General features: G+C 37.1%; 2 protein-coding genes across 3 annotated transcripts in view; one reads left to right on the forward strand and one right to left on the reverse strand.

The window, feature by feature from the left end:
• The window catches only part of LOC150080723 (uncharacterized), a 143,834-nt gene extending 137,558 nt beyond the window's left edge, over nucleotides 1-6,276 (reverse strand). Inside the window, exon 1 of one of the 2 annotated variants that reach the window (XM_090381887.1) lies at nucleotides 6,168-6,276. The gene's annotated coding sequence lies outside the window, so the exon portion shown is untranslated. The remainder of the gene's footprint in view (nucleotides 1-6,167) is intronic. The other variant, XM_090381888.1, reaches the window with a different exon arrangement.
• Nucleotides 6,277-6,323: 47 nt separating this feature from the next.
• Nucleotides 6,324-18,613, forward strand: part of Las (lipoyl synthase, mitochondrial) — a 144,989-nt gene continuing 132,699 nt past the window's right edge. The window contains exon 1 of the mRNA XM_090381046.1: nucleotides 6,324-6,432. Within this exon, the coding sequence (XP_090237172.1) occupies nucleotides 6,328-6,432 (105 nt within the window). The 5' untranslated portion in view covers nucleotides 6,324-6,327. The remainder of the gene's footprint in view (nucleotides 6,433-18,613) is intronic.

Below are 18,613 nucleotides of genomic sequence, written 5' to 3' on the forward strand. Positions count from 1 at the left end.
TGGTTGAGTGGCAGAAGACAGAGAGTGGTAATCAATGGACACTGCTCAACGTGGACTAATGTTATTAGTGGAGTTCCTCAAGGTTCAGTGTTGGGTCCGTTGTTGTTTTCGGTGTTTATGAATGATATTGATGATGGGATATCAAGTTTAATGTCCAAGTTTGCAGATGATACAAAGGTTGGCAGGGTCGTTAAGGACACTACTGACGCTATGCTGCTGCAACAGGATCTGGAAAGGTTGAGCAGATGGGCTGAGAGGTGGCAAATGACGTTTAACATTGACAAATGTAAAGTACTACATATGGGAAACAGTAACCCCAGAGCAACGTATCAACTCTGCGGTACTACATTGACAGTGGTGGAGAATGAAAAGGACCTGGGGGTAATTGTGCAGGCAGATATGAAGTTCTCTGAGCAGTGCAGACGAGCTGCAAGAGTAGCTCATGGTGTCTTGTCAATGATATACAGGAATTTTTCTAGCAGGGATAAGGAGGTGATTATTCCCTTGTATAAGGCAATGGTTAGGCCACATCTTGAGTACTGTATACAGGTCTGGAGGCCTCATTTCAAGAAGGATGTAGAGCTGCTGGAACGGGTACAGAGAAGGGCAACAAGATTAGTGAATGGAACAAAGGGTTGCTCTTACGAAGAAAGGCTTAAATTTTGCAAATTACAGAGTGAGGCGAGGTGATCTGATAGAGGTGTATAAGGCTTTGAATGGTTTGAGCATGCTCAATGCCAATGGGATTCTTCATCTTGCTCAGAGGGCATAAATTCAAATTGAGGAAGGACGGATGTCGGATAGATGTGCGGAAATTTGCCTTTGGCCAGCGGGTGGTTGGTTGGTGGAACCGACTTCCATCACTTGTTGTTGAAGTTGATAGCCTAAACAAATTTAAAGCTCAACTGGACAGGTATTTCGAACGAACGGAGGGGTGAAATGGGAGTGGAGTTTTTTTTGTTTTTTGGCTGATGCTGAATAAGCTTGCTTTCTTGCATCATATGCCTCTACTAATGCTAAAATTAGATTTAAAATACGAATTTATTTTTTTCCATACAATCTGTATGGTGGAAAAAAGTGTATTCTGCCACTGCGGAAAGCCTTACAGGCAGCATGGCTACAGATCCCTACGGACGTCTTCAGACATCCAGTGGAGTTAGGTCTAGACGTACAGCGTGCGTATGGTGGCCCAACAAGTTAATTGGTAAGCGGTCATAATTCACTGATCACTGTGAGATAAACTTAAAACAAAGCAAGGATTTACAAAAGCAGATTAGTTTACAAATCTCACACCCAGTAACGAATTTTGGATAATATAAATCATATGTTTGTTATATGAATACATATTTATAGTATCCTTTTTCCTTATAACTCTCCTGAGTAGCACCATGGCTGTGATCACTGACCTTGTATACCGTGTGGAAAATGTCTTTGAATTCGTAAAGAAATTTATAGACAGAATACACTGACGCCTCATTGCCGTGGTTGCATTTTCATGAGAACAAAACAAAAACAATCATTATATCTCTATAAATATACATGATACGCTTTATTGGCCACATTATATTGATTAGGAATTCCATTCTATATAAATAAAGTATCATGTATACATCAAAGAGAAAAGATAATCTGACAGAGTTGAGGCACATTACTGCGTTAGGTACACGATTACGAAGAACCGTCTTCTCCCTCAAAAGGTCAAAGCCTTTTGAGTTCAGCCTCACGCTTCCGACTAAGTTGTTAATATGTTTTAAAATGTATAATACTGTACTGCCTAATATCCTCCATTAACAGCCTAGTGATTTCCCCACTTGTCACTCGTTTGGAGAAGGTTCGAGTTCCGTCGTTGACTGGAGGAATTTCTAAAGTCCTCTACAATTGAGGCTGTAGTTAACCGATTTTAGGCAGAGGAAAGTAGGGTTCTCCCCTGTGAGTTATTCAAGGTTTTTCAGCTTGTTTACGCACACTTCTGCAGGCACAATATACATATGGATATGGGTTACGCTTGAGAACGTTATAATAATTATTATTATATCCTCCTCTAAGCAAGCGAATCTGCTTTGCATTTAAAAACCTGAGGCACTGCCAGGGCAGTTTTTTCGAAGCTTACTGGCTTCTCATCATCTGGTGGGTGGACTCTACTAGCAATTGTATGCTGAATTGAGTGAATAACCTATTTGTTTAAGTAAACAGCCTATGTATCCAAAGTAATGTGCCATAAATCCATCAGATTTTGTTTTCTTTACAGAAAACAAAATCTGATACTTTTTACGTTTCCCCCTTGCCATCCTATATCATTATGCCACGCACGAATGATTTTTCCCGAAGATCCGGACCGTCACGGTTTTAGAAAATTCTCGCTAAATAATTATTTTTTCAAACTTTAAAAATGATAAATTTTTTTCATTTATATCAGGTCACACAAGAGCGGATTAATCCCGCAAATCTGGACCTTCACGGTCTAGCTCTGCTGGGAAAAAACGCTCCTCTTTGGCCATCTGTTATATAGGTTCAGTGCCTCCCATTTTTAATGGGAATGCATACATAACGGTCGTTTCGCATTTTTTTTTCTGCTTTAAAGCAGATTAATTCACAAGCCATTCGATATCATTAATAAATAATAAATATTCCACATTAGGTTTACTCGAGTAGGCAAACTCATCCACTCATGTGTATTATGTCTATAAAATTTACGTGTTCTTTGATCGGTTTTGCTGGACGAAAAAACCCAGGACTCTGGAAAGGGGAAAAAAACCTTGCTGTCCTCATCTCACTCACTAACTCAGCATGGTGTGATGTTGGTCGTGGGTATTAGGCGCATTAGCAACTTAGGCCATATTGTGCCGTATATAATTCCTCGCGTCATTGATGAGATTCGAACTCAGTTATTTTCCATCCGGAGTGGGGAGGACGGTAATCATAGCCTCCGTAGCCGAGTGGTCACGAGCCGGAGTGCAATAGCACACGCTCTTTGAGTAGACCTGGGTTCAAGCCCCTGACTGCTAAACGCTCGATCTGTCGACCCGTACTGGACCATTGTGGGAGATTATAGTCCATTCCCTCCACATGACTTGTTGAAGCGGCCTCCATCCTGCAGTGGATTGACAATGGCTGCAGATTTATTTATATTACTTTAGATTGCGTGTGTTCTGTAGTCGATTTGCTGTTTTAAAACGATCAGCCACGTTTTGAAAAAGGCCCATAAAAATTTCTCGCATCATTGACGAGATTCGAACTCAGTTTTTTTCCATCCGAAGTGGAGAGGAAGATGATTATACCAACTGTGCTACCCACAAGGGCCACAGTGTGATTAAGATCCATAAAATTTCTTCGCATATTTGACAGGATTAAAACAAAATCTGTTCCACGCGGTGTGGGGAGCACGGTGATTATAGCCACTGTGTTATAAGGATATCCTGTATCATTATAGAAAAAATAATAAATGATCTGTGGAATGTACGAAATTAACAGATACACAATACATTGATGTTTCATAGCCGTGGTCGCTTTGGTGTAAAAAAAAAAAAAATGATAATAATAATAATAATAAACATTACAAACTTTGTCAGGAACTTCATAAATGTAGGAGTTCCATTCGGCTAGAAGGGGAAAATTTTTAGACGGTACCTGAGATAAGTACAATTCTTGAATATTTTATTTTTCAGTTTCATTTTCTGTGGACATACAATTAATTAGGAACTTCACCCTCCTCCTTTCCAATTTTAAAAATTAACTTGAAAACTAAGAGTGGTATCGAAAATTTCCCTTTTTTGCAATGTAAATCGTATACAAGTAAATGGGATTTTTTTAAAACAATAAAAAATTTGAAATTTAACCACCACGGGAAAAGCGATTTATTCATTCCAAAAAAAAAAAACAAAAAACAAATTGTATATATATAAATACAGTAATCATTCACAGACGTCTAATAAAGTAAGGGCAATGTCCAGGTACAGTCAAGCTAGGGGATTTTACATAAATAAAACGATAATAATAATATAGGAAATGGGCACATGTAACTTTAACAAAGGAATAAAATAAAATAAAAAAAAATTAACAAGCTCATTAAAACTGGAAATAATTTGATATGAGCGAATTTAAAATACTTTTTCTGCACACCTTGTCGTGAAACCAGGCATCAGTGTCAAGAGAGTGTTTGCTAGTCGTAGTCTTCTTGTTCTTTGTTGTCAAAATGGAAAGCTTGAAGCTAAGCCTCAACTTAAGTGACCAAGTTTAGTCAAGTTCGTTCGAAAACGTTGCATAACGATAAAGAATTGTTAAGTGGCAATAGTGTTATTGTAGCCCTTAGAACGTATTAAAGACAAAAAAATCTAAGCGCCTCCTTGATCGAGAAGAACCGTATTAAATATTGTAATAGCTGATCTCAGGTGCACGTTAAAGGGTTCCCCCCGTGAGTTATTCCTGGTGTTTCACCCAGAAACATATTAATCGGCCCGTGAATACACTTACAATTATGAGTCTACGCTTGGGGGCCGTTAATACCAGTATTTATTTTATTTTTATTGTAAGGCATTTCGAAGAAAGCTATCTAACTCATATGCCTAGAAGTGGGAGTCCATCAACATCACAAGAATAAATGAGGTTCAACAAGTCCGATCAAATTCGTTGGGATCATCTAGTGTGGCTGATATTTCCTGGAGCATGGAAAAGCTTTAAAAGTATACCTCCATCTCTTTCCTTATAAAATCAAATATCTTTATCGACTGGACCTACAAAACTCGTAGTTGTGATTTCACCCAGCAGATGATTAAAAACGTTACGCAGGATACAGAATATTATTGAGCGTCATATTGATGGAGAAAGGGCAATTCCCCCTTGATCAATCTGTGACAGGCACAAATTGTCGAATTTGAGACAGAGGATCCACGAATTTGTGAATCCAAGTACAGTACAAATTTACAGGTCCCAATACACTTAAGTTTGCATTCTTCTCTTGCAGAGGTTATTTCTTATTATGTTCTGGTTTCAAGAGGATATTTTTCCTGCCGATCTCGGCTTGGCCTTACTGCTCCGGTCACAAGAAGCTATCCTCCTTCTCTAGTAGTTGGGTCCTGACTGGATTCTCACCTGATATCAAAATCCGCAGCGGCGAAACTATAAATTTTGAGCTCCCCCCGCGAGATTCCCCTCATTCTCTTTAACAATAATGCCAAGCCAACTGTCTATGGCCCAGAGCCTGGACCCTTCGATCCCTTCCGTGGTGGCACAACTAATGGTAGTAGTGTCACCACTATATGATAGGTACAAGATTGCTTACAAGTTCCTGATATTGCAGATGCCAGTATAGATAGTTTTACATTTGCAGGATTATTTCTAGTTCCAGGAAAGATGATAGTCATAATTTAAAAATATTTATGCTCCTATGATTTCTTTTTTGAAATTTACTTTATAGAATATATTAATAAAGAAATAAGCTTTAAAAGGAAAAAAAAAAAAAAAACAGGTCTCGTCTATGTATATATAGATATCAAATCTCTTTCGGCAATTACTCTATGAAAATTCTAACATTGGGACCTTAAAGCGGCCACGTCGCTGCGGCAAGAAATGAATGGATCTTCGATCGAATGTAGGCAATATAGCAGAAAGGAGAGTGACAAGTTTTCGTGTAACCGTTAGTACATGTGTATATGTTGGTAACCATGATAAGTATTATTGGATTTTTTATTTGGCTGAGTTGTTTTAACCTAAAATGATAACGCTTTCAATGAAATTTTGGTCTTCATTTCTCCGCTGAAAATATTTTAACACGTTCTAATGCTGCGCTACACATTCAGTGCATTTCCTGCGATTAGGAGTGTTTCAGAGTATTAGTCTTTTATTATTAAACATCTACTACAGACCGTAGGTCTTGTAAAAAAAAAATCACCATTCATACTAATTTAGCTGGCATCACCATTCCAGTTCCAAAACTATTATCTTTCAGAGTAAAATTTTTCGAGTTATCTGAATCCCGGTACGGTTGCTCTATAAACGATTCCTGGGGTGATAGCTACGCAACGCTAAACAAGGTAGATCTATAGCTGAGGCAAATCTCTGGTTTCTCTAACCCTGTCCAGTGTGAATGTTCCTCAGTGCAGTAGTCGTAGATGACTTCCTATTTAATTTCTCGCATAATACAGATAGTAATAATATATTAAATTACTTACTTTGAAGTTGCGGAGTGGTATGTATCCATGTCTTTCAACTACGTAACCTCCTAAAAGCATCCGCTTTCGCCACATCGTCTTGTAGGCCACAGACTAAGCTTCCCAACCATAGCCCAAGCTTGTACATTATTTCACCACTAGAGGTCACTAGTTAGACAACATGGCGAGTTTGTGTCAAATGTGTAGGTCTGTGAGTGTTGGTCAAACTGTGGTATTTACTACAGTTTTTAGGTATAATAGGAGTATCCTGTCTTCATTAAAACAGGTATTTTGCTTATTTATTTGTGAAATTGCTCTTTGTAGTGTTTGAAAGACTCGATTGATTTACTAAGTGATATGTAAAAATAAAAATAAAATAATAAATAAATAAACAGTTGTTTATTTATTTATCAATAACGGAGTTGGAATCACTATTGAGAGTCGAACATGACTGGAAAAAATATTACTAACGTGCACGAGTAATTACTAATTTTGGTATTTTAACCTTGATATTCTCCCTTTCTCCGAATTGAATCTCGGGCAGGGTGCCACTTTTCCTGGAATTAAAATACTAAATAGGTGCTCTCGGAATTGATCATTATTAATAATGATCAATTCCGATTATCATTTGAATTATTAGTTGTTTCCACAATATCTAGCCAGTAAATCAGAATATCTTATAATGGGGGATTTTAACTTTACAGATGTTGACTAGAACTTGTGGGTTGGTCACTTACACACTAGCAAGAATCGTTGAGTTATTGGATGACTGTTTTCTACAGCAGCATGTTAGAGGGCAACAAGAGGGAGTAATACTCTTGGTCTGAATATCCTCAGTAATTATTCATGCATAATGAATCTGCAGATGAAAGAACCATTAGGTGGTAGTTATCACAGTGTATTGATTTGAGATTTACTTAAAGATGTAACAACCATCAGGGGTAAAGAGAAGGGTTTTGCTTTTGTAAAAGTGACTACAGTGTTTTCAGACAGGTTTTTAAAATCTATACAATGGGACCAACTGATGATGGGAAATTTCCCATGTTTCTATATGGGAAACATTCAAGGAATTAATCAGAGAAGCTACTAGGCTTTTAGTACCAATTAAGAAATACTCATCAAGGTATAGGCCTAAATGGATGTCAGATGAACTGCTAAGACTCGTGGAAGAGAAGAAAAATATATGGGATGCATATAAATTGTCATTCAATGTAGAAGTCTATGGTAGGTATAAACTGGTCTGTAATCAAGTCAGAAAGAAGGTTAGGCAAGCAAAGGCAGATTACAAGAAATCTCTAGCAAAAGGATGCCAAGAAAAACAGCAAAGACTTCTTTACTTATGTAAACACTAGAAGGAAAGGGATAAATCAGATTGGTCCACTTGATATCAATGATTCAACTGTTGATGATCCTGCTCAGATTGCTGACAAACTGAATGAGTATTTTGCATCTACATACACACACGAGGAATTCTTTACGGAAGGGGATGCCAAAAGTTTATCAAACTCTAACAGAGAGTTAAATTACTGCATGTACATGACTGTATGTTACTGCAACAGGATCTAGCCGGGTGGGTAAAGTGCCTGCCTGGCAACCCAAAGGTCGCGGGTTCGATTCCCGCCTCGGGCTTGGATCAAAGTACTGCAAAAACCTTTTAGGTGCATTATGGCCACAGAAGCCTATGCTCCAACAACTACCAAATAAAAGAAAAAAAAGCAACAGGATCTAGAAAAGTTAGCAGATGGGCTGAGAAATGGCAATTGAAGTTTAACATTGACAAATGTAGAATACTACATATGGGTAGCAGTAACCACAGAGTAACATACCAACTGTGTGGTACTACACTCAGGGTAGTGGTGGAGAATGAAAAGAGAGTTGAGGGTAATTGTGCAGATATGACGTTCTCTAAGCAATGCAGGCAGGCTGCCAGGACAGCTCATTGGGTTTTATCAATGATATAAATGAACTTTGCTAGTAAGGATAAGGAGGTGATTATCCCATTGTATAAGGGATTAGTCAAAGCACATCTTGAGTACTGCATACATGTGAGGCCTCATTTTAGGAAGGATGTAGAGCTCCTGGAATGAGCACAGAGAAGGGCAGCAAGATTGGTGAAGGAAACAAAGGAGTGCTCTTACCAAAAAAAGGCTTCAGTTCTGCAAATTGCAGCATCTGAATAGAATAAGCTCAATGCTGATGTGATTTTCCTCTTGCTCAGATTACACAAGGGGGCATAAATTCAAAGTAGGGAAGGACAGTTGCAGAATAGATGTGCAAAAGTTTGCTTTAGCCAGTGAGCGGTTGATTGCTGGAGCAAACTTCCATCTGATTTTGTAGGGAAGGACAGTTGCAGAATAGATGTGCAAAAGTTTGCTTTAGCCAGTGAGCGGTTGATTGCTGGAGCAAACTTCCATCTGATTTTGTGTGAGTTTATAACTTACATAAATTCAGGGAAGAACTAAACAAACTATTGGATGAAATGGTAGGTTTTTTTTTGATGCTGTATAAACTTGCTTTCTTTCTTTTATCATTTGCCACTACTAATGCTAACATGTCGAGTTTGTTTCAAATGAATAGGTATGTTTTGGGAAAATTTTCATATACTGTATACTAAATTTTTTCTTTATAGTTGGAGTATCCTATCATCATTAAAAAAAGGTATTTTGCCGACGTATTTGTGAAATTGCTCTTTTGCATGATTAAAAGACTATTTGCTAGGTGATATGCAAACTCAAGTAAAGGACATTCTTATCAAAACTAAAGAGCTAAAATGGTCTTGGGCAGGACACATAGCTCAAAGACATGATGACAGATGGACTAAGAAAATGACAGAATGATACCCAAGAGGAGCTAGAAGAAAACCTGGGAAACAATGGCGGAGATGGATAGATGAAATCCATGAGTTTGTGGGTAGTAAATGGATGGCCATTGCACAAAACAGAAGGAACTGGAAAGTTGCTGGAGAGGCCTTCATCCTGCAGTGGATTGAAAATGGATGATGATGATGCAAAAATAAAAATAAAATAATAAATAAATAAATAAACAGTTGTTTAAGAAACAACATTATAGGAATGGACATCTCTCTTGAGAGTCAAACATGACTCTTGAAAAATTATTACCATTGAGATTACTAATTTTGGTATTTTAATTTGATATTCCCCTTCCTCTGATTTAAATTTCTGGTAGTGTGCTCCCTCTCCTGGAATTGATCTACTAAGTAGGTGCTCTTGGTATTAGCTGTTATTTAAGTGTTTATTATTATTATTATTTCCACAATATCGTGAAGAATAAAATTATGAAATATCACAGTGGTCAGCTGAGGGCAGTTATGATACCAAAAGTCAAACTTTCATCATAATATTTGACCCACTGGAAATAGTTAGGAAAGAAGAACAAAATAAAATAATTAAAGTGTACATTTCACCCTCTTTCTTTGCCATAAGATCAAATTAATAATAAAATAAACCTGTGTGTTGCAATTGCTCCTACAAAAGCTAATGCGCCAATAAAACCCAACAGCTCCTACAAAAGTTTATTTTGATGCATCCTTATAATCCAATAAATTAATATTTGTTATTGTGTATGCAAAACAAACTGAAACAGGCATTTTTTTAACTTTTGTCCCAATCATTCCATTTGTTTCTAAAAGATTAGTGAAGATGTGAATACAAATTAAAAAAAAAACTTAAAGGACAATTTTTTTTTTAACTTTTCCTTAACCAGATGTTAACTTGGCCTTAACCACAAGCAGATGACTTGTCCTTTTGTTAAGGACAAGTCATCTTGTTGTTAACATTGTGTTTGGATGGATCTCCTTCAAAGTACTCTGACACCATATTCCAGTGCTTCTACGACTTCTGGAATTAATAATCCTTTGCAATTAATAATGGTTTATGTTATGTTCAGAATAATTTTCTTAGCTGTTGCAAGGGGCTCACCTGGTGAGTATGGGCTTGGCACACCCAGGGTCCTGAGCTGGATATCATCATTCTTCTCTTTCTTGGTGATTCCCTTCTACTTCTCTCTCTCTCTCTCTCTCTCTCTCTCTCTCTCTCTCTCTCTCTCTCTCTCTCAGGGTAACTAAATTTTTTTTTTTTTTTTTTTTGGTCGGATGTAGCAAAAGCCTCAGGCTTCTTTGCACCATGTGGCTAATAATGCTAATAAAATCTGACTCTTTCAAGGTAACAGATTTGCAGTGACTTTTAGGAGCCTTTAAGCTTGGGAGGAAAAAAATCACATGGAACTAAATTTGGTGAATATGACAGTGACAGAGTGCTTTACAAGAAATTCTTTAATGGAAAGTACTGAGTGTGCAGGAGCATTTTTATAATGGAAGTGCCAGTTCCCCAAAGGCGAATTTTCGGACTGTTTCTCTGAACTGCATTGTGCAATTGTAATTGCCAGAACTGTTTTGATTCATTTTTTGACCATGTGGGACAAATTCATAATGAACAATAGCCTGTGAGTCAGAAAGTATGATTAGCATGATCTTCACATTTCATCAAGAATGTCTTTGCTTTTTTGCACCTTGAGAAAATTAGGTTTTTGCTTTTGGACCATAATCATGCACTTAAATTACCACCAGTAATCTTGGTAGACACAAAGTGTGGGTCAACAGCAGCATGTTGATGAAGATCTTGACATGCCGCTGTCTGTCATCATAAGTGAGGATGTAAGGCACAAATGTGACTGAAATGTGTCACATTCCCAAATTTTGTATTAAAATGGATTGACGTGTTCTATAAGAAATAAGTTTCACTAGCAATTTTGTGGATAGTTAAGTATCGATCACTCCTGATCATATCAGATCACAAACACGAGCAATCGAATCATTGGTTTTTAAAGTTGAAGGGTGGCCAGAGTGAGGATCATCAAGACAGATAAGGTGCCCTTTTTAAACTTTGTTAACCCAAAGCCTTCAAACAAAATATAGCATCTTCTGCATCTACAGGCACCACTCTACCAAAGAAGGGCTGAGGCAGACTGCAAATTCCTAATGCATCTCGTGGCTGGAAAGTTGGAAGCCCCCGAGCTGCTCTACCTCATCAATTTCAGCTGTCCTCCAAGAGCATTGAGAAGACACAATATGCTGGCACAAGAGCCATTCAGAACTGATCAACTTAGATTTCATTACTTCAACAGAACTGCAAAATTGCTAAATGAATCCAACATTGATATTCTGGATGAAGACATCAATATCAAAAAAGAGTTGCAAAGGTTTTATAATCAAGTAACTAGAAAATGAAAATAAATGATTAACTTAATAATAATGATAAGAAGAAAATAATAAAAATAGGTATATTTTAGCTATAACTTGTTCAATAAACAAAGATAATAAATAACAAATATAATAATAAGAAATAATTTAAAAAAAAAAAATAAATAAAAACTGGATAACTATAAGAATAATAACACAAATCAATCAATGTAACTACTCATGGTGAACAAACAAGAAAAGATAACAACAAAAAAAAATGCTTAGAAAAACAAATTTCTCTGTCACCCCAGCTTTGCTCAAATGCAAATCGCTTGTATAGTAAGATATTCATTGTATATGTTGTAAATTGACCTCGTATATTTGATGTTGTATATTAAGATCTGACATTGTATACTGACTGTAAATAGAATTATTACTGTATTGCTACTGTCATATTCCTCCTTTGTAAGGCTTCGGCTGTTCTGGAGTAATAAAAAAAAAAAAAAAAAAAAAACGCCGTTTTTGACATTTTATGGGATTCTGTCACATTTTTTCCTAATTTGTACCAAACTTTGTTGCAAATTCCTTGCTCAGTAAAATCACTCATTTTAAAATGCAATAAAATACCTTCTATAAAATACCATAAATAAAATGTGATATACTATAATATGCACATAAAATACTTTCTATTCAACATGCTAATTTGCACTTACTGCAGATAAATGAGTGATTCACTCATAACTACACTGGTGTTCAAAGAAAGTGCATCACTCCTTAAAATTTGAATTGTCCAAATAATGTAAGTATATGGCAATATTTTTTACATTGCATCAGATAAGATTGACATGCGTAGGTGATGACATAATATTGCATCAGCTGTTACTTTCAGCTATATAAGCACACTCTGCAAGAGTTGCAGTCATTCCTTGCTTGTGTCAGGATGGCGAGTTACGTGCAGTTGACACCACAAAGAAAGAGTGCTATTGTTGCTTTATGTGAGGATGTTCTTCCCATCACATTGCTTATAGTGTCTTGTAATCAGTCAACAGTGAGTAGATTTCTTTCCAAACTCAAGAATACTGGTTCTGCTGATAGGAAAAAAGGAACTGGATGCAAACGAATCTCTACGCCAAAACAGGACCGCGTTTTGAAGCGCTTATGCCTTAAAAACCATAAAGCTTCTTCATCTGAGCTGAAAAGAGAATGGGAAAAACATATGGGAGTGGTAGCAAGTGCAGTAACAGTCAGAAAATGCCTCTTCAAAAATGGACTTGTAGCTGTCATCCTAAGAAGCCCCTCCACACACAAAAAATGAAAAAGGCCCGATTAATTTGGTGTAAGGAGCATGTCAAATGAACCCCCAAGCAGTGGAAGTCAGTTATTTTCTTGAATGAGAAGAAATTCAACGTGTATGGCTCTGATGGAAGACAAATGATTCGCTGTAGATGTGGTGAAGAATACCATCCAGACTGTATGGTGTCTGGTGTCTATAGTGAAATTCCCTACCAGCCAAATGATATGGGGGTGCATTTCATATCATGGAGTAGGTCACCTGCAGTTTATAAAAGGTTCCGTAAATGCTAATGGATACCTGGCTATATTGGAAGGCAAATTGCTGCCAACCATTAGAGACCATTTCAACCTGCCAAGTAACTGCATCTTTCAGGACGACTCTGCTCCTTGTCATCAGATGAAAAGTGTAAGTAGGCACTTGCGTAGTTACTTTAGCTTCATTTCTGCATTAGAGGTTCAAGTTGCATTAGTTGTAACGGTCCATTACAACTGTTAGCTGGCCAGGAATCAGCCCGGACAGGAATCCTGTAGAGAACTGTTGGCATTGTGTGGAATCTGCAGTTGCCAGAAAGAAACCAAACACCCTTCGGGAACTTCAGGAAGCCATAATTCGTGTTTGGAACGACGGGCTATCAGTTGATTATCTTCAGAAATTGATCTTGTCAATGCTTCAATGGTGTGCTGCTGTCATCAGGGCCAGAGGCGGTTCAACTAAATATTAGTTTGGACCTGGTGAACTTTTCATTTTGTTTTTGTATTTTGATTCATATGAAAGACTTCTGATAGTTAATGAAATTAAATTTTTATAATATTTGTTTTTTCAAGTCTTTCAAAAACCAGAAGTTATACGCTATTCACCTAAAAAAATCCAGAGGGTATACCCTCCACTACAGTCCTGGCTGTAACTTATATAGTTTTGAATCCTCAGACATGCAACATAACATGTTGTTTGTTTGTTATTTGGTTTTTAGGAGCATTAGCAACTGAGGCCACATTGCTGCGGGAATATGCGGTGGTCATTCTCTGACCTTTCTGCATCCTCTGTATTTGGTGGCGATGGGCTCGAACCCCGGTCTAATCAAGAAGCGTGTGCTATGCACTGCTGCTCCTTCCCACCTGGCTACGGAGGCACCTGCCTGGCAACCCAAAGGTCGCGGGTTCGAATCCTGCCTCGGGCTTGGATCAAAGTACTGCAAAAACTTTGGTAGGTGCATTATGGCCACAGAAGCCGATGCGCCAACAACTACCAAAAAAAAAAAAAAAAAAAACGGAGGCACCCAACATAACATGTAACATGTTATACACTGTCAGTGACATGTTAAGCACAACTCAGGTTTGTATGAATTTCTCTGAATTTTATGTAAAACTTCCTCAAACCATTCAACTGCCTCATTGACCTTTGTTCAACTGCCACTCACCTGGGATGGTTGCCCAAGCAGGTCTCCTTTATAAATTTTCCATTACATTGGAGAACAGAACTGTAAGTCTACTTATTAGTTTCTGTATAAACCATACTTGGAAATTTATGCATAATAGTGGTAGCAGACTGCAGCTTGTTGAATCAAGTTATGCACTGTGCTACCTCAAGGTTGGTAAATTCCATCATGATTGCAGTTATCCTTTTGTCTATTGCAGAATGCACTTTTCTGGTTCGTGAATAAAAACTTGAAGATGTTCTCTATTGTGTGGAAATGGTTTCAGATTTGTATCATGTACCATATTCACACAATGTTTTAGTTTTGTTAAGGAGGTTGGTGGATAACCTGTATTTGTGGATGCAGAAAAATTCTCAGTACAGTCTATTGGTAGTGGGTTTTTTTTTCCTTCTTTGCTACTTTTCTCTACATTCTTAGCCAAAGATTTCTTATAATCAGCCTAACCTCAATAGTGAGTTGATTGCAGACTTGTTTACATTTACTGTATTTCTGTGCATTCCCTGATATGTCTACATTTGATGACCTAACCAATACTTCAAATTCCTCAAATTTATTTACTGTACTACTAGCCTTAGTATACAAGCAAATATATGTGAGCCTTTTTGCTCTTGTTAATATTAGCAGTTATTGATTCCTTGTTCCACGAGGGTCACGAGCAGGCCTTTGTAATCCATCACCTTGTTTTTCTGGTTGATTTGTATCCTAGTGGAAACAATGCAAGGATCAATTTCACCTCCACATATGTCTGCTGTTAGCCTGTTTAGCTTCCCCTCAAGCTAACAGTTTTCTGACCCATCTAACATTGCTTTAGCAAATATTTATGCACCCCCTTCTGTTTAAGCGTATTCCATTCATGAAAACAGTCTTTCTTTTTAATAAGCAGAGATCATGCTGAGAAAAATTCTAAGCCATCAGCCTTGCATGGTCTTTCCAGGACCTAAATTGATTAACAAGGCTTCTATCATATGTGGGCAGAATTTCAGACAGTTTCAAATTTAATCCTAACTCAACTTTCTTTCAACATTTTCCTACACCTGTTAAGTAAATCCTCAGATCTCCTATCTTTAACATTATTGGTACCATACGATGGCATCACTTTATGGCTCTTAAAAGATAATTGCTCTGCAACATCATTAACTTTTGTCCCTAACATACCTAATCCTATTCCACCTATCCTTTTCACATGATATATTTCTCACTTCTGTTATAATAGAGCCACTGTCAATAGCTACCTCCTTTATGAGTTAGCTGTTAACAGCTACTTCTGGTGCTTTCTGCCATTAGGATTGTTACTGTGTTTGTCTGATGCACAAGTATAAGCTCTAACATTGAAGTAGGCAACTGAAAGCTGGGTGGACTCCTCATTTTAATTCCTTTGAGGACATCAACCCGGTTCTTCAAGCTCTTATAAACTAGTCATCATAACATGAGTTTGCACTTCATTTTTTAACTCTGCACCAAACACTCACAAAGATACAATACAGCCATTTCAGAGCTATCTGGAATGGCTGAATTTATTCATTCCAAATAGCTCTGCAAAAATTGAACAATGTATAAAAAATTCATTGGAGAATTGCCCTCCTCAGTTCTCCTCTGAGCCATAGCAGTCCTGTTACTTTGAGCTCATTGCTTTACTGTCCTATTCTGAAGCATGATTTCTGTTTAAATTTAATTGCAGTAATAACACTACAATATTTACAGGTTATACATCAGTAATATGTCTTACCCTTCAATTTACATTATATATTATATTATGCAGCTTTTTGTAATGCAATAAACTTAGATTATAGCCTTAGTGAAAACAGTTCTAATATTAATTATACTCCTATGCAATATATAAAAAACAAGAATATCAAATAGCAGTACACCAAAATAAATATGATCAATGCAATTAACTGTAACACAGATAATAGCAGCAGAATTCCCTCGTACTCTGAATCGTTTATAAGCAATTTCAGTGGCCAAGTAAGACACAATCTCACTTAAGTTATAAAATAAATACAAATAATAACTGCAAATTTTAAACAAAAAGTAAATTATAAGTAATAAAATGTCTGCTTAGCAGAGTTCAAATATTAGTGCCTTTATTTTGAAAACAAAATTGAAATTATTTCTCATTTTGAAGCTGTAAAATGAGCAGTGAGTATTGGACAATTTCTTGGACTATTGCCTACAACAGTAAGAACAATTTTAGCTGATAAAAATATAAAGATGTTGCAAAATTAGCAGTGCCTGGCACAACTGAATGAGAGAAAATGTTTTGATGAAAATTAAATTATTATTGATTTAGATTTCTGATCAGTCAGCCAACAGAATTGTGCATTCTATTTTGATAAAGCAGCAAAAGTCTGAGTATATTTGAAATTGTCAATGTGGATGAAGAAAATTGCAGATAAAATGTTCTGCAAGCAAGGACTGGTTAGTAAATTTAATTGGTTTGGTGAGACTACATTTGGAATATTGTGTTAAGGTTGGCTGCATCTGAAGAGAGACAAACTTCTTGAAGTGTCTGAAGATGGACAGTCTGTCTGGTGAAAATAGGAAGGGATGTTCATGAGGTAACTATGATTAGTAACATAATAGGTAAAACCATGCATAATTTGGGTGGGAAGTTATCTGATTGAGGTGTATAAATCACTGGGAGGGGATAGCAAAATGAATGACCATGAAATTCTCATATTTGGCACCCGAGGACATAAATACAAATGTTTAGGGTGGGGGGGGGAACTAAAAGAGTATACCTCAGAAAGTAACTTTGGCCAGCTTGTTGTCAACTGCTGGAATACACTGCATCTGTGAGTGGGTGAGCATGACAGTCTGATAAAACTTGCACAGCTGGATACTATTCATGGCCACTACTGGAGGAAGCAATATACTAGTTTCAAATTTTGTGTGCTGTTAAGCCCATCAAATTTGGAATGAATTTTGTAACAATCTGAAAATTCAACTGAATAATAGTATCTTTTCTATTTAAATTTTAAATTTAAAAAAATATATTTTTATGCATACGTTTAAAATTTTCAAAAGCTTGATGGTCTTTTAAATGGGAAAATGAAAGGTTTAAATATTCATGTTTATATTTTGTCTAAAATATTAAAAATTTTTTTTTTTTTTTTTTTTCAAATTTCATCAGAATAATATTTTTTGATTTTTTTTAAATAAAAAATTTAAAAAATCTAGCCATGATCTAGACGTGATCTACCCATGAAGGATGTCTTTGTGTGTGTTAGGTCAGGGCTGAATTTTGGTGTTCGTAGGCCCTAGGCACTTTTATTCCGAAATGTGCTATAAAGGGGGGGGGGAGTAAATATTTTTACCCCTTCTATTTATTTAACACTTCTATTTTAACACTTTGACTGCAAATCACGTCAATTAATGTGACTCAAGTTTCAACTGTAATAAATGATAAACACTCAATTGATGGAGCAACGAGCACATCAGTTCGTCTATTTCGAGAACAGTCTCTAGATAGTGTATGCATATTGAAGCTCCTAGAGTCGATTGTGCACGTTTTCTCAGCTCGTTTTTTGTTAGTCAGTGAAAAGAGTGAACTGTTTTTTTTTTTTTTTTTATTATTATTATTATTTTTTTTTTCCTTCCTTTGTAAGCCCTAAAAATTTCTCAGGCCCTAGGCACTGTGCCTATGGTGCCTAATGGGAAATTTGGCCCTGTGCTAGGTGTAGAGAATGTGAAGAAATTAGGTGTCAACTCAGCATTCTGATGGGCATCTATGAGTGCTTGAAAAGTCAGGTAGATGTCCTCGAAGGAATTAAAATGGGGGGGACCATCAAACTCTCAGCTGCCCAACTCAATGCCAGAGCTCACTCTTGTGCACCAGGCAACACAGCAGCAACCTTCAGGGCAGAATGTGCTAGTCCCACAAGAGCTAGTTATTGTCAGTGACTCAGTTGGTAGAGAAACGGGAAATATATTGTGCAAAAAGGATAGGTGGAATAGGACCAGGGTATGTCTGCCAGGGGAAAAAGTTTATGATGTTGTAGAGCAGATATCATCATTTAAGGGCACTAAAGGTGATATCATTATACACATTGGCACTAATGACATTAAGTGTAGGCGATCTGCAGATTTACTAAGCAAGTACAGGTCAGTGTTGAAAAAAAGTCGCAAGTTAGGGTTAAATTTGAATGTGTCTGCAATCTTGCCCAGACACAATAGGAGGGAGTATATGATGAGAGCCTTGTCAGTCACTTCAGCCCTGGAGAGGCTGTGCAGGGCTCATAGGGTAAAATATTTCGCAGCATGGTCTGTGCTTGTTAACAGGAGAGATTGCTTTTACAGGGATGGGATACACTTAAATGGAAAGGGTGCAAGAATATTTGCTGAAGCTGTCAAGGCAATGTTAGGTGGATCAGAAAACTTCTAGCTTGTGGTGATTCACAGACTAAAAGGTTAACAGTAGCCGCAGGCAGAGGTGGAAATGACTCTTGCACTGCTTCTATTGGAATGAGCAGCAGCCCGGAAAGCAAGTTGCTGGGGACTTCAGGAACTGCTGAGAGTCATGAAACAAGTAAATACATGGA

This window comes from Mastigoproctus giganteus, chromosome 9, assembly GCF_048544385.1.
Source record: "Mastigoproctus giganteus isolate SK-2022 chromosome 9, ASM4854438v1, whole genome shotgun sequence".
Lineage (NCBI taxonomy): Eukaryota > Metazoa > Arthropoda > Arachnida > Uropygi > Thelyphonidae > Mastigoproctus > Mastigoproctus giganteus.